The 13,430-nt window shown below is 39.6% G+C and overlaps 1 protein-coding gene across 1 annotated transcript in view; it reads right to left on the bottom strand.

Moving 5' to 3' along the window:
• The window catches only part of otog (otogelin), a 346,092-nt gene that overhangs the window by 121,472 nt on the left and 211,190 nt on the right, over nucleotides 1–13,430 (bottom strand). Inside the window, exon 30 of the mRNA XM_041196645.1 lies at nucleotides 12,776–13,054. Within this exon, the coding sequence (XP_041052579.1) occupies nucleotides 12,776–13,054 (279 nt within the window). The remainder of the gene's footprint in view (nucleotides 1–12,775; nucleotides 13,055–13,430) is intronic.

Genomic DNA, 13,430 nt, shown 5'->3' with positions numbered 1-13,430 from the left:
CCTTATGATCAACACGAAGAAAACTAATGTACCAGCCTGCTCCAGGAAAATCTTATCTCGAGCACAATATTTCAGTCCATGACCAGAACCTGTCAGCAGCGGACTAGTTCACTTATCAGAATTACAGCTATGTATTTTCTTTTTACAATTCTTGTGTATGTATCAGCCCAAAATCAACTCTGGAACCGAATTATTCTGCTTTATTCAATAAACTATGCTCAGATTTAAACTTTTTGTTATTAGTGACTCAGGATTAACGTTCAGCATGAGATTCCACAGCTGGGGTGTGGAGATATTTGTCTGAAATCACATAATGGTGAAAATGAGCAGCACCTGTTGAAAAACAGCTCTTATTCCCTATTCTTTATGAATATAATTAAGCCTGTTTTATGCACCGCCTTCATTAATTCAGAATAGGCATTAAACTATATATTCCACTGAACAGTATGTAGATAACAACCATGTTCAGATAAAAAGTGAAACCAAGAATGCTGGAATTCTGAATTTAAAAAAAACAAATACTAGAAATATACAGGTCAATCATTATCTGAATGAGAAAGAAGGGTTATAATTTCGGATATAACTCTTCATTTGAATTCTTGGTTGTATTGTTTAGCTATGTTGTTCTTAACTAGGACAGAGTACAAGTTTGTGTGTGACATTGTCTCAATTTGCTGCTTACTAGATGTGCATACCTTGCCTAAGTATGAACAACTGTTACTACTTTGCACGTTTATTTTGGCCAGACTCCTGTGTTACTTTCTGAAAGTAATGGTGCACTCAAGAAAAGCGCAAAGCCACTGAATAAAATAGTATTGGTCTTACATTTGACATAGGGATAGTTTTCAGCCAGTCTTTGAAGATGGGACCAGCCACCTCTGAACTTCTTTTGTCACACATTGAAAGTTGGAAGATTACCCATCTCAATCTGCAGCATGTTTGAAAGATGGAGTTTTTCACTAGCACTGTTAAATTAGCTAATTTCATTAGATGGGAAGTGTTAACAATAATTTCACTCTATTTTCTGGATCTATTAAAGTGCCTCACTAACCTTTCTACCAGACTAAATTATTTTTTTAGTATAACTACAACAAGATGGAAAAAATACTGACACCAACTGTACTAAAATAAATTATGTATAGTAATAAATGCTGAAGCAAAAGAATCAACACATATATTCTCACCAGAGAACTGGAAGTGGTTTTTACTGACAATACATTAACTTAAGTTTGCAGTTAAATATTTATGAGGAAAAGGTGACTTTTTTTTATTTTTTCCACAGGGTGTGGGTAGCTTGGAGAGAAACTTGCAGGTGTAAGTGTTCCCATGCCTTTGTCCTTCTAGGTGGTACAGACTGGGGGTTTGGAAGATGCTTGTGAAGGAGCCTTGGTGAATTGCTGCATTGCAACTTGTAGATGGTATACACTTCTGCCATTGTGCATTGATGGTGAATGGAGTGAATGTTTAAGGTGGTGGATGGGGTGCCAATCCAGTCTGCTGCTTTGTCCTGGATTGTGTCCAGATTCTTCAGTGTTGTTGGAGCTGCATTCATCCAGGCAAGTGAAGAGTATTCCATCACCCTCCAGACTTGTGCCTAGGTGTGGACAGGTTTTGAGGAGTCAGAAGGCGAGTTACTCGCCACAGAATTCCCACCCTCTGACCTGCTCTTGTAGCCACAGTATTCGTGTGGCTAGTCCAATTCAGGTTCTGGTCAGTGGTAAGCCCCCCAGGATGTTGATAATGGGGATTCAGCAATGGTAATGCCATTGAATATCAAGGGGAGGTGATTAGATTCTCTCTTGCTGGAGATGGCTACTGCCTGGCACTTGTGGCATGAATGCTCCTTGCCACTTATCAGCCCAAGTCTGAATGTTGTCCGGTCATGCTCTTTCACATGTTCTTTCATATCTGCCCAATCTGTCGTAGGACAGGCCCTAACCCAAGTCTCACATGAGGTTCTTCAGCCATGTGAAGAGTAACTGAGGTAGTTTCCTGCTGTTTTTCTCATGATTTTCCTGCTTTGGAATACCTCCTCCTGGGTGAGCTGCAACAGTGGCTAAGAAGTCTCACCTACTCTTTGTAACAGATGTGGCTTTCCACACTCATTGAATCCTATACTTGAGGACTGGTAGTCTCGTTTCCACATGCTTAAAACAACTGGTATGCGGCTTGAACAAAACCCTTTTGATTCAGGTGGGAATACTACCACTGACTCACTGGTTGCTCTGCCCAGATGTCCAGTATCTAGAGCGGTGCTCGATGCCTTCCACTACTGACCTGGGTGGAAATGCTACCGCTAAGCCAAAGGCTCACTCTATTCTTTCATATATACTAGATCAACAAATTTAATTCATAGATTTATTAAATTTATTTGTTTATTTAACAATATCTTACAAGATTATTTATATATCTTTCATACCCTAAACAGACATTCAGCTTTGAACTCCCTACTGTCCCTCCCAGTTAGCCCAGCTGCCTGCTGGTTGTGTTTTGCATGTTTAGATTAACTTTTCTTGAAGTTTTCAATTTTTTTTTGTAAAATTTCGCACCCAATACTGTTCTAGCACTGGTGGTATAATATTTATCTGTTAATAGGGAGCAGTACTGAAAATAGGACTTTCCAAACTCCCACTGCCACAAAATTGTAAATCTGGGCCACTGTCAGTGGCCTTTGACAGGCCAGGATTTGAAGTCCATGATTTGCACCTTTCAACTTGCATGTAACATCCATATGGATTTCAGTCCCTATTCAGCTTTCTTAATAAGAGATTTAACCATCTCAACATTGATCGCTTACCACAGGGGTCTCTTCTGTGTAACAAATATTGGTGAGCAGGGGCATTCCTGTTATCTCTAGGCTTCTTAATTCTGCTTTCATGTAATTTAGTTGTGCACATGCAGTTCAATTTAAGACTCCTGCTTACATTTTTAAATGATTCATTTTGAATATCCAACTCAAATCTCCTCTCAACTGAGTCTTGAATAAGTCCATCCGAGTCTCTCTTCACAAAATAACCATATTACTTGGATATTTTTTGTCATTCTACTCTGCATCAGTATCCTCTTGAAAGTAATTGCCTCCTTTTTTGCAACAATAAATTATTTGAGAAAATATTAAGTTTTTAAGTCTACAGGTAAACTGAAGCATAAAGGAGAAAAACCCAAAGAGATGATGGGCTGGAATATACACTGAGGAAAGGCATACCACACCCCAGCATTAGTGTCAGGGGAGAGCCTGCCTCCACTTGGCTGGCTTGGCCCACTTTAATTTTTTGACAATGAGGGTTTTTAATTGTTATGAGGCCTGGCTTCTGCCCTATTTCCTACATCTGCTGGCCAATCGGAGGCTGGCAACTTGCAGTACAGGCAGCACCGCTAGGATTGGTAGCCAATGCCAGAACCTTAGCTAGACAAAGGAGGAGGCGGTCAGCAATGGACCTGGACCTCCAAGGGTCTCAGGCAGGCTCCGGCAACAGGGCAATGGGGGTTTGGGGGGAATGAAGGGTAGGGAAGGGGGAGAGTGTAGAGGTAGGAGGGAAAACTATTGGGGGGCGGTGGGGGGGGGGCTCCAATTGGCACTGGGGATCTGGAATGGAGACAGGCCCCTCCACCCCCCCTCCTTCTTCACTGGCCAGCAGTTTGTAGGGATAAACCTGCTGAACTGCATGTTGGGTGCAGATCTCTCCCACCGCCCGTTAAATATGAGCAACAGTAGGAAGAGGCCATTAAGTGGGCATTAGTAGGAGACCACTTGATGCCTCCTCCACCACTCGTAAAATTGCAGTGAGGGTGGATGAGGTCAGGCTGGCAGCAGGTACACCACCAACATGCTGCCCTATTTTACAGGTCCACCCACCTGCTTTCCTCCCAATGGGAGGTCTGTCATATCCAGCCCAATTGTTCAAAGAGATAATGCTAAACTCTCCCAGAGAGACAAAAGAGACTATGCAATTATTTAAGGGGCAACAAATTTGAAACAATCTTAATGTTAATTACATTACAGTTCATGACAAAGAGGAAACATGAGCACTTAAATAATTGGAACACATATAGTGCCATCTGGTGTCTGCAGAGCCATACAACCGTTACATTACATTGAGTTAATATATTAAGATGCAAACATGTTAATGGCATGTTGGTTGACAATTAAGTTTATACACCATTAAAAGAGAAAGTGAGATGAAATAAACAGATCATTTGATAAATCTTTGCCAAGAATTCATTCAGTCCTTACATTTGAACTATCTGGCCTGGAGTTTCTGCTTAGTTGTGCTGGGCGTTTTGGCACATTTCACTGAAAATCTGTGAAATCAGCATAAGAGTTTGAGAAATTCAGTGGAATTAGAGTTTCCACAATCTTTGCTAGTTTAAAACATTGCACTATAAGCCATCCCCACCCACAAAACTGGCCACGGCCCCAGAATGAATTAATCACCATTGCGAGTTTGGACTAATTGTGATCATTTGAAGGCCCTCAAGGACTCTCTGAAAGTTAAGCCATTTTTAGCTTCAATGATACGAATAGACACACTTGCAGTTTTTGTATTAATTTATTAAGAAACTACTTTATATCAATGTAACTAGCAAGTTGTTCTGTATAGTTTTTGAAAGTTGTTTCCAGTTGTTCAAAATTGGGTAACTTACAGGTAGTGGACTAGACACTGATTAAAATGCTTTTGGCTATACATTTGGGATGTACCCATTTTTAGCTCCATTGATTAAATTTCACTAAGTTACCACATTTAACTATATTTTTAAAGTAAACTTATTTAAAAATTATGTTCCAAAATGTGGCCCTATTGTGTTAGTTGATGGCAGATCTTGCATTTAGCAAAATCTAGCACAATTTGTGGCGCAATTTGCATTACAGGAGCCAATTGTGCATGCAGCGTAAACTCTACACCTTAACCACTACTAGATTTTAGGAGATTCAAATAGCAATTGTCTATGCTAGTACCTTAGAAAATCTACTACAGACCATGAGGTAACAGTGTACCTTTTTGAAAACGCTGAATGAAATGTATGTGTTTTATTGCAGTTATTGGGTGGTCACGTAACTGAGAAAATCCCATGGCTACGGGAAGACATCGGACTGCCTTACCAATGCTTTCCACTGCCATTTTATGAGGCCTCCTTCCTCCTAGTTTGCCTCCAGAGAGCTGGTAAAATCCTAAATGCCTGGAGAGCAGCAATAAGTTAATTTTATAACTAGGGTTGTTCATTATCAAATGGTCATGTGTTACATGCGTTACAATTATGAGGTTTATAAGGTTATGTTTTGGGATTGTATCTTTAAGGTAAAATGAAGGGGGCCATGTGCCATGTTCTGAAGTCTGCCTGACAGCAAGCCTGGGTGATTTGCTTGTTAGAGATTAAAGGTTGTCTAGATTGTTTTACTGGGAAGAAGGTACAAGGTGCTTGTTTATGCTTGGGGACAATGGCAACAGCCTGAGAGTCTCCAAAGTTCCAGTAGAGTGTTGAAAATATTGTGTTGTAAAGAGTTGTGCTTTAAATTGGTCATATAGTTCCAAGATGAGAGTTGGACTCTCAAGGATAGCTAATCAGAATCTCTACCTGGATACAAGGTTCATGTGTTTCACAGTGCCATGGAAATGGGCTTCGCGAGAGGAAGGATTTCTAAGATATCCCCGAAAACTCAGAGACAGGTTAGTCTTCCAGGGTCTGGGGGAGAGAGAGCAGTTAGGGGCTGAAAGTCTCTATGGTTCAACACGCTGAATTTCAGGTTCAAGCTCAGACTAAAAGACCACGTTCATTTTCAGTTGAAACCTAGCTGGAAGATGTGCCTAGTTTGCACTAGAGAGAGAATCTCCAGTAACGCTCTCATTGTGAAGGACAGTTCTGGGATTAAAAATCACCAGGCTGAGAAAGGAAAAGAACAGAAGTAAACTGTCAGAAGCTAATAATCACTTTGGACTGATTCTGGGAGAATTGAATGCCTATGTATACCTGTGAAGCTAAAAGGAGGTAGGTATTCCATTCTATGGTATAAAGCATAAGATGACTATAAAGATAGTGTTTAGTCATTAGTACTTTTAGTCTTTTATTATAGTAAATATCTTAAAATGTGAAATCTTGTCATGTAATCCTTTCAGGAAGTTCAAATTTCTTTTTAAATGTTATTGGTCTCTACAGAGACACATTTGTTTTCCAGGTGGCTCTTGATGCCAAAGGCCTTCTGTTCAATTTTATTATAAAATAATTAATTTACATTTTTAAAACCATACTTAGGGCAGATTAAATTTCTATTTGTATAGCGAGAAAAGGGGAATTATTAAATTAATTCTAGTATCCACAACACTAACTGAGAATACCATGGTGGCATTTTTATGAAGTTATGAGGAAGCTTCCAATGTTTAACACTAGAACAAAGACGCACAAGCTGTGGACTAATGACACACAATTGATCAGATGCCGTGTGTATAAGATGGCTATATGTAAACCAGTCTGGAGTATTAATGGCTTGTGGCTGAACAAAAACATATAGGTCTAGAGTTTCCATTAATACGCCCTGGCTTTATCAATTGGCTAAAATTGGCCACACCCGCACAAAAGAATTTTAAATGCAATTTACATCAAGCTTTCTTTGAGTTTCCACAATCTTTATTGTTGGTTTAAAAATATTGTCCTGGAAGTCAGCCCACCTACAAAACTGGTCACGATCCTAGATAGAAATAAGGAGCATGGTGTATTTCTGCCCAACTACACCAATTCAAGAAGCGTCTTCAAAGTGAGCTCTTTCTAGGCACACAGTTACTAATAGATATGTTTTAGAATATATTACGTATTAATAATATTTAATTTGCTAAGAAATGCACCAGTGTACACAAATGTAACCAATAAATGTTTCAGAGTAGTTCTTTTTAAAGTCATTTTTAAAGATTTAAAATAATGTTACTCACAGGTAGAGGAACTAGGTGCTATTTAAAAAGCTTATAATGTGTGTTAAAAACTCAATTTCAGCTGTATTAAGAAAACTGCATCAGGCATCACTCATAAATACATTGATGGATGTTTTTCAATGCAAAGAAAAAAAAGATGTTCTATTGTGCTGATTAATTGCCCTGATTCATGGAAGATTTGATAGTTGTGATTATGCACATAAGTGGCCATGAATTTGAGCCGTAACTTCACTTTGGAAAAACAGCATTATTTCAAGCACATTTGTGCCCAACTTCCTGACTGTGTTCAAAGCCCCATAATGTTTGCAGGATGGATGTGTACATGAACAATGGTGTGCAAAGTATAGAGAAAATGCATTAGCAAGGGTGACGTTAAGAAAGCAGAAGATGGGCATGTACTTGAGTAAAGACCAACAGACTACAAGATAAAGGGAAGTGATCTAATCTGCAACAGATTTCAGATGAACACAAGAAACAAATTATGTCTCAGAACTGTTGAAGATTTGGCTAAAAGTAAAATTATAAGTGAGTAAGAACTCTCTTCTAATTTTTGATATTGAATTTAATTGTACAGGTTAGAAGAGGGTCATGGCATTATGGCATGAGAAGAAATCACTGTGCTTGCTAGGATATTTATTATCGAATCACAAAATGGTCACAGCACAGAAGGAGGCCATTTGCCCATCATGTCCATTCTAGCTCTCTGCAAAAGCAAGTCAGCCAGTCCCACTCCCCTGCCCTTTTTCTGTAGCCCTGCAAAGTTTTTCCTCTTCAGGCGCTTATTTAAATCACTTTTGAAAACCACAATTGAATCTGCCTCAACCACACTCTCAGGCAACTCATTCTATATCATAACAATTCAGTGCATTAAAAAAGTCTTTCCTCATGCTGTCTTCGGTTCTTTTTCCAATCATCTTAAATCTGTGTCCTCTGATTCTTGACCCTATTGCTAATGAGAACAACGTCTTTCTATCTACTCTGTCTAGACCCCTCATGAATTTGAACACCTCTATCAATCTCTTTTCAATCTTCTCTTCTCCAAGGAGAACAACCCCAGCTTCTCCAATCTATCCACATTACTGAAGTCCTTCATCCCTGGAACCATTCGTGTAAATCTTTTTTGTACTCTCTCTAATGCCTTCACATTCTTCCTACACTTCAGTGCACAGAATTGACAATAATACAGGTGAGGCCAAACCAGTGTTTTATAGGGGTTCATCATAACTTCCTTGCTTTTGTATCCTATGGCCAGGATTTTTCCTATGGCAGGCGGGTCGGGTGGCAGTGGTCGGGGGCAGTCACGGAGCCGATCGCCGCCTGCAATCGGCTCCATGCCGCCATTTTATGCGGGCAGCCCAATTAAGGCCCGCCCAGCATAATACGCGGCAGATAGTGCTCAGCACTACCTGTGTGGGTGGGGAGAGGAGGAAGGCAGGCACCCCAGGCATCAGGTCATTTTCTGATGTAGGAAATATGTACAAGTCAGTTAATGTGTGAAGGATAGGCTAATGTTTTGTGTGGGATAACCACGTCTCAATCTGTTGCTCCACCTTTCACATTTTGTTTCCCTTCCCAATTTTATTATGGATCCCATTCAAAGCGTTGGTTGGGCTTTTCCGGCCCCACCATGGCAGGTTTCCGCGCGGCAGATGCAGCGAGCCATTCAAATCCTCATTGACTTCGGCTGGACCAGGAGATCCCACCAGTGGGAGGGGCCAGAAAAACCACCCGTTAACTTTTTTTTTCAGGTATTGACCAGTTATCTATTTTCATCATTCATGAATTTTCTTCTTATCTATAAATTTTTAAGAGTAGTTTTTGTTAATACTCATTCTAGCCACTAGGTGTAGGACTTTGCAGTGCTGGTATATACCATCTTAGATAGTGAATATGTTATGAAAAACTGACATAGCCAGCTGTGTAACGACTTTTTCTCATCCCCCACTTCCCACTCCCCCACCCCGATTCCACTCTTTCAGTCATGAAGGGGCAGTGATGGAGCTGTGTAAGATTGTAATAAGGATTCATTCCAGGGACAGAGAGGGAAAGCATGAGATTGAAAGTGAAAAATAAATAACTATTCCATAGTTGAAAACTGTTATTCAATATACAATAGGGAATAAAGAAGAGTTTTTGCCTTTTAAAAACCTTTCTATTATTCTGTTCTTTTCACTCATCCTTCCATTACCCTTAGAATCTTCATTCCCCAGTTGGATATGATCTCTGATCTAATATGTCAGGCATTTACAATAGTCAGCATGAAACTTAATCTCTCTTTGCCTCTGCACTCTGTAGCTGGTATAACTTTCCATTAACTTAAACAAATGGTGCTATATTTTTAGAATGTGTAATTACCCTGCATCAGCATGCTAGGTCCAGGCTGTCCCTAAGAAAGTGTGCTGGGGAATGAATCAAGTGCAACAGAGCTTTGCTTATAAAAATGTTGAAACTTGAATCCTTGGATGTGGTGATTAATGAAATGCCTCTTGATCATTTGATCTGATCCCACTTGCTGAGGTAAATTGTTTTAGTTTTCCATTGGCATAGATTGGATTTTTAGCATAAACTGCTTTGAGAGCAAGATCCCTACACTCTAGAAGATAAGGCAATGGCACTCCTTAATAGGTTATCTATGAGGATGGTAACATGCCTTTTCTCTCATTTAAAAAAAAAGAGGTATTGCTTGAAGGCAAGCTGGTTTCTAGTATAAATGTTCTTTTTTAAACATAACAGCATTGGGCAAGACCCATGTCAGACCACCTATTAAATTCTTAACAAATCTGTGATTGAAGACATTTGTTAGTGGACAACAGGCACTTAACATTGACAAAATCTGTCAATTTTCTAAGTTGGAGCGTGCCGACCACAGCTGTGTCAGCTTGCTATTATTATGCATTAAAAACACAGTGAAGTCCATAATGCGATCATTAACACATCAAATGAATGTTTTGCTCACTGAGTCAACTACAACAGGAGGAATCTGTCCTTGTGAAGGCAACCCTCGCTTTAGGTGATTTAACTTGATGACAAAAGTTTCTTTAGTCATGTATCTGTTATACTGAACTTATCTAAATTTCAAAAATATTTAAAAGGTATCTATTTCCTACAATCATAATCAAGTTGTGGATTTGTGTCCCACGCCAAGCTTTGAACACGTAACTTAGGTTGTTATTCAAGAAAAATCCTAAACAAATTCTCTAAGTTTGCCCATTTTGGCAGTTGTCATTAAATTTTTCATGACACTATTCAAACAGGAGTTTATTGGCCAACATTTCTCCCTTAACCAGTAATATCGAAAAAATAATCAATTGGGCATTTGTCTTGTTGTTTTGGTAGCGTTGCCAAGTTTGTTTACTTAAAAAGTCTCTACATCCAAAAATTTATTATGTGAAGTATCTTAACAACTCTGGGCATTGAGTCCCATCCAAGAAATTTCGCTATCCCACTCCGCAACCATCGGAGATTGTCTTCCCCCCTTCACCAAGCTCTAATTGTGGACTATCTGAACATGAAAGCTGGACATTTTTCCCACTTTGCTGGAATCAGCAAACTGTAGTGAGGTCGTTGTTGGTCCTCATAGCTCGCCGTCAACTCATAAATAAAGCCCAGGCCTCGCACCATCAAGAAAATGTGGACAGTACACATATTTACTCTGCAACCTTGCTCCTTGCCTGTAGTTTAACTTACTCTCATATATCCTCCTAGCAAAACCATGATAATGCTCTATGGCTAAATAGTTTGGTCAAAATCCCTCTGAATCTTGTTGCATTAACCCTAGGGTACCACAAGGAGCTCAATTCTCTCTCTTATTTACTTAGGATACCAAGATACCATTAAGCACTTTCCTTGAATTGCAACCATTCACTGTTCATACTATCAATCATTTAACAGTGTATTGGTTAAATTACATCATATTTTTCTTTGATCATTAATGGCTTAATTTATTTTGTTCAATTCTTTAAAATACGGTTTCTTCATTTTTTTTGTTACTTTAACCAACAGCGATCATGTATAACAATTTTAGTTTTCACATTTAGTCCTTCAATATCTCTTCAAACCTCCAATGGAACTATGTATCTTCATTGTCAAAGCTGTGTCAGAGAAACTATAGAGTGTTATACCGAGGGTGGGTTCCCTGCTCCCCCAGTGTAAAAGTTGGGAGCAAGTCAAGCACTGCTTGGCGGGTTCACCACACAGTCTATCCAATGAAATGGCTGGCAGCTCTCTTGGCCCACCTGGGGTTGGGGGGAGGGGCGCGGGGGGACTGTGGGGGACTCTAAATGGAATAGTGGGCCCGAGGAGGAGACATCCCATGATCTTGCCCAGTCACCAGTCTGCCAGGTTTCACCTAATGGGCTGGACACTTGTCACTGGCCTCCACCGGCACTGATGAAATTACAGTGGAGGTTGGTGGGGCAATTAGGCACCAGGCACAGCACTACTGCCATCCCACCACCAGTAGCAGTGGCCACTGCTGGGACTGTGACAATCTCCAAGGAAGAGATGTCAAGGGAGCCCGGATGAAGCTAAGTCTGGGGTTTCACCTGGGGTGGGCTGGGAGTCCCCTACAGCTTTCCTAACCTGCATACTAACTTTTTTCAATTCATGCACTAGTACATCATAATCCCTCTTCATCTCAGAGCTCTGTAATCTTTCACCATTTAGCTAATAATGATTCTTTTTTGTTCTTCCTGCCAAAATGGACAATTTCACATTTTCCCACATTATACTCCATTTGTCAGATCTTTGCCCACACACTTAACCTATCTATGTCCCTTTGTAGCCTTCTTACGTCCTCTTCACAACTTCCTTTCCTACCTATCTTTGTGTCTTCAGCAAATTTAGCAACCATACCTTCAGTCCCTTCATCCAAATCATTCATATAAATTGTAAAAAGTTGAGGCACCAGCACTGATCCGTGCCTCAGAAAATGACCCATTTTTGCCTACTCTCTATTGCCTGTTAGCTAGCCAAATTTTTATCCATGCCAATATATTACCCCCACACCATAAACTTTTACTTTCCACAATAAGCTTTGATGTGGCATCTTTTCAAATGCCTTCTTGAAATCTAAACACAGTACATCCACCAATTCCTCTTTACCCACAGCATATGTTACTTCTTCAAAGAGCTCCAATAAATTGGATAAACATGATTTCCCTTTCACAAAACCATGTTAACTCTGCCTGATTGCCTTGACATTTTCCAGGTGCCCTCCTATAATGTCTTTAATAGTAGCTTCTAACATTTTCCTTATGACAGGTTTTAGGCTAACTGGCCTGTAGTTTCCTGCTTTCTCTCTCCCTCCCTTTTTGAATAAAGGAGTTACATTCGCTATTTTCCAATCTAATGAAACCTTCTCCGAATTTAGGGAATTTTGGAAAATTAGAACCAATGCATCAACTATCTCACTCACCGCTTCTTTTAAGATCCAAGGATTTGTCAGCCCACAGCTCCAACAATTTGCCCAGTACCACTTCTCTGGTGATTGTAATTTTCTTGAGTTCCTCCCTCCCTTCTAATTCCTGATTGACAGCTATTTCTGGGATGTTACTTGTATCCTTTATAGTGAAGACCAATACAAAATACCCATTCATCTGCTATCTCCTTATTTTCCATTATAAATTCCCTAGATTCACTTTCTATAGGACCAGATTAAACCACAGTGATGTAAATAATTAAGGTTACCCAAAAGAGAATGCCAATCAGAATATAGACTTTTGTCCAAAAGAAGTTTCATGTCAAAATGCATTTTACTAAATTACAAATTGGTTCTTACTTTAAAATGGTACATTTTTAAAAATGTGTTCATAAACAATTAATCTGGTCACATTTTGACCAAGAATATTACTTACAAGCAAGCTGGAAGAGAGTAGCATGTCTGAAACCCTCTGAATGATTGTATTGCATCAGGTGGAGCGAGGAACCCATTTGACGAACAAAGAATCCTGGCCTTATGTAAGACTCAAAGGCATCATATCCTAAAATCCATGCATCTTTGTGGAATATAAATGTTGCTTCTTTTTGAAAAGTTTTGTTGTATTCCCATTTATCAAGGTGCAGGGCTCCATCAAATCTGGTCCGAAGGAAGTAATTTGGTTTGTCGGCCACTTCCAAGGAAACTAACGATACATCTGTCGTAAACAACAAAAAAGACTTGTACTTATATGGCACTTTTCATGACCACAGAAAGTCACCAAGTACTTTACAGCCAATGAAGTACTTTTGAATTATAGTCACTATTGCAATGCAGAAAACACAGCCACCAATTTGCACACTCATAGCAATGTGATAATAACTAAATAATCTTGATACCTAATAACTAGATAATGCTAATTAAGGGACAAATATTGGCAAGGCCATCAAGAATAACAGCCTTGCTCTTCATCAAAAAAATGCCAGGGGATCTTTTATATCCATTTTAACATGAGGCTTCAGTTTAATGTCTCATTTGAAAGACTGCACCTCCAACAGAGCTGCACTCCCTCAGTACTGTACTTGAGTATCAGC

This window comes from Carcharodon carcharias, chromosome 10 (genome assembly GCF_017639515.1).
Source record: "Carcharodon carcharias isolate sCarCar2 chromosome 10, sCarCar2.pri, whole genome shotgun sequence".
NCBI classification, from domain to species: domain Eukaryota; kingdom Metazoa; phylum Chordata; class Chondrichthyes; order Lamniformes; family Lamnidae; genus Carcharodon; species Carcharodon carcharias.
This window is presented reverse-complemented; position numbering and strand designations above follow the sequence as displayed.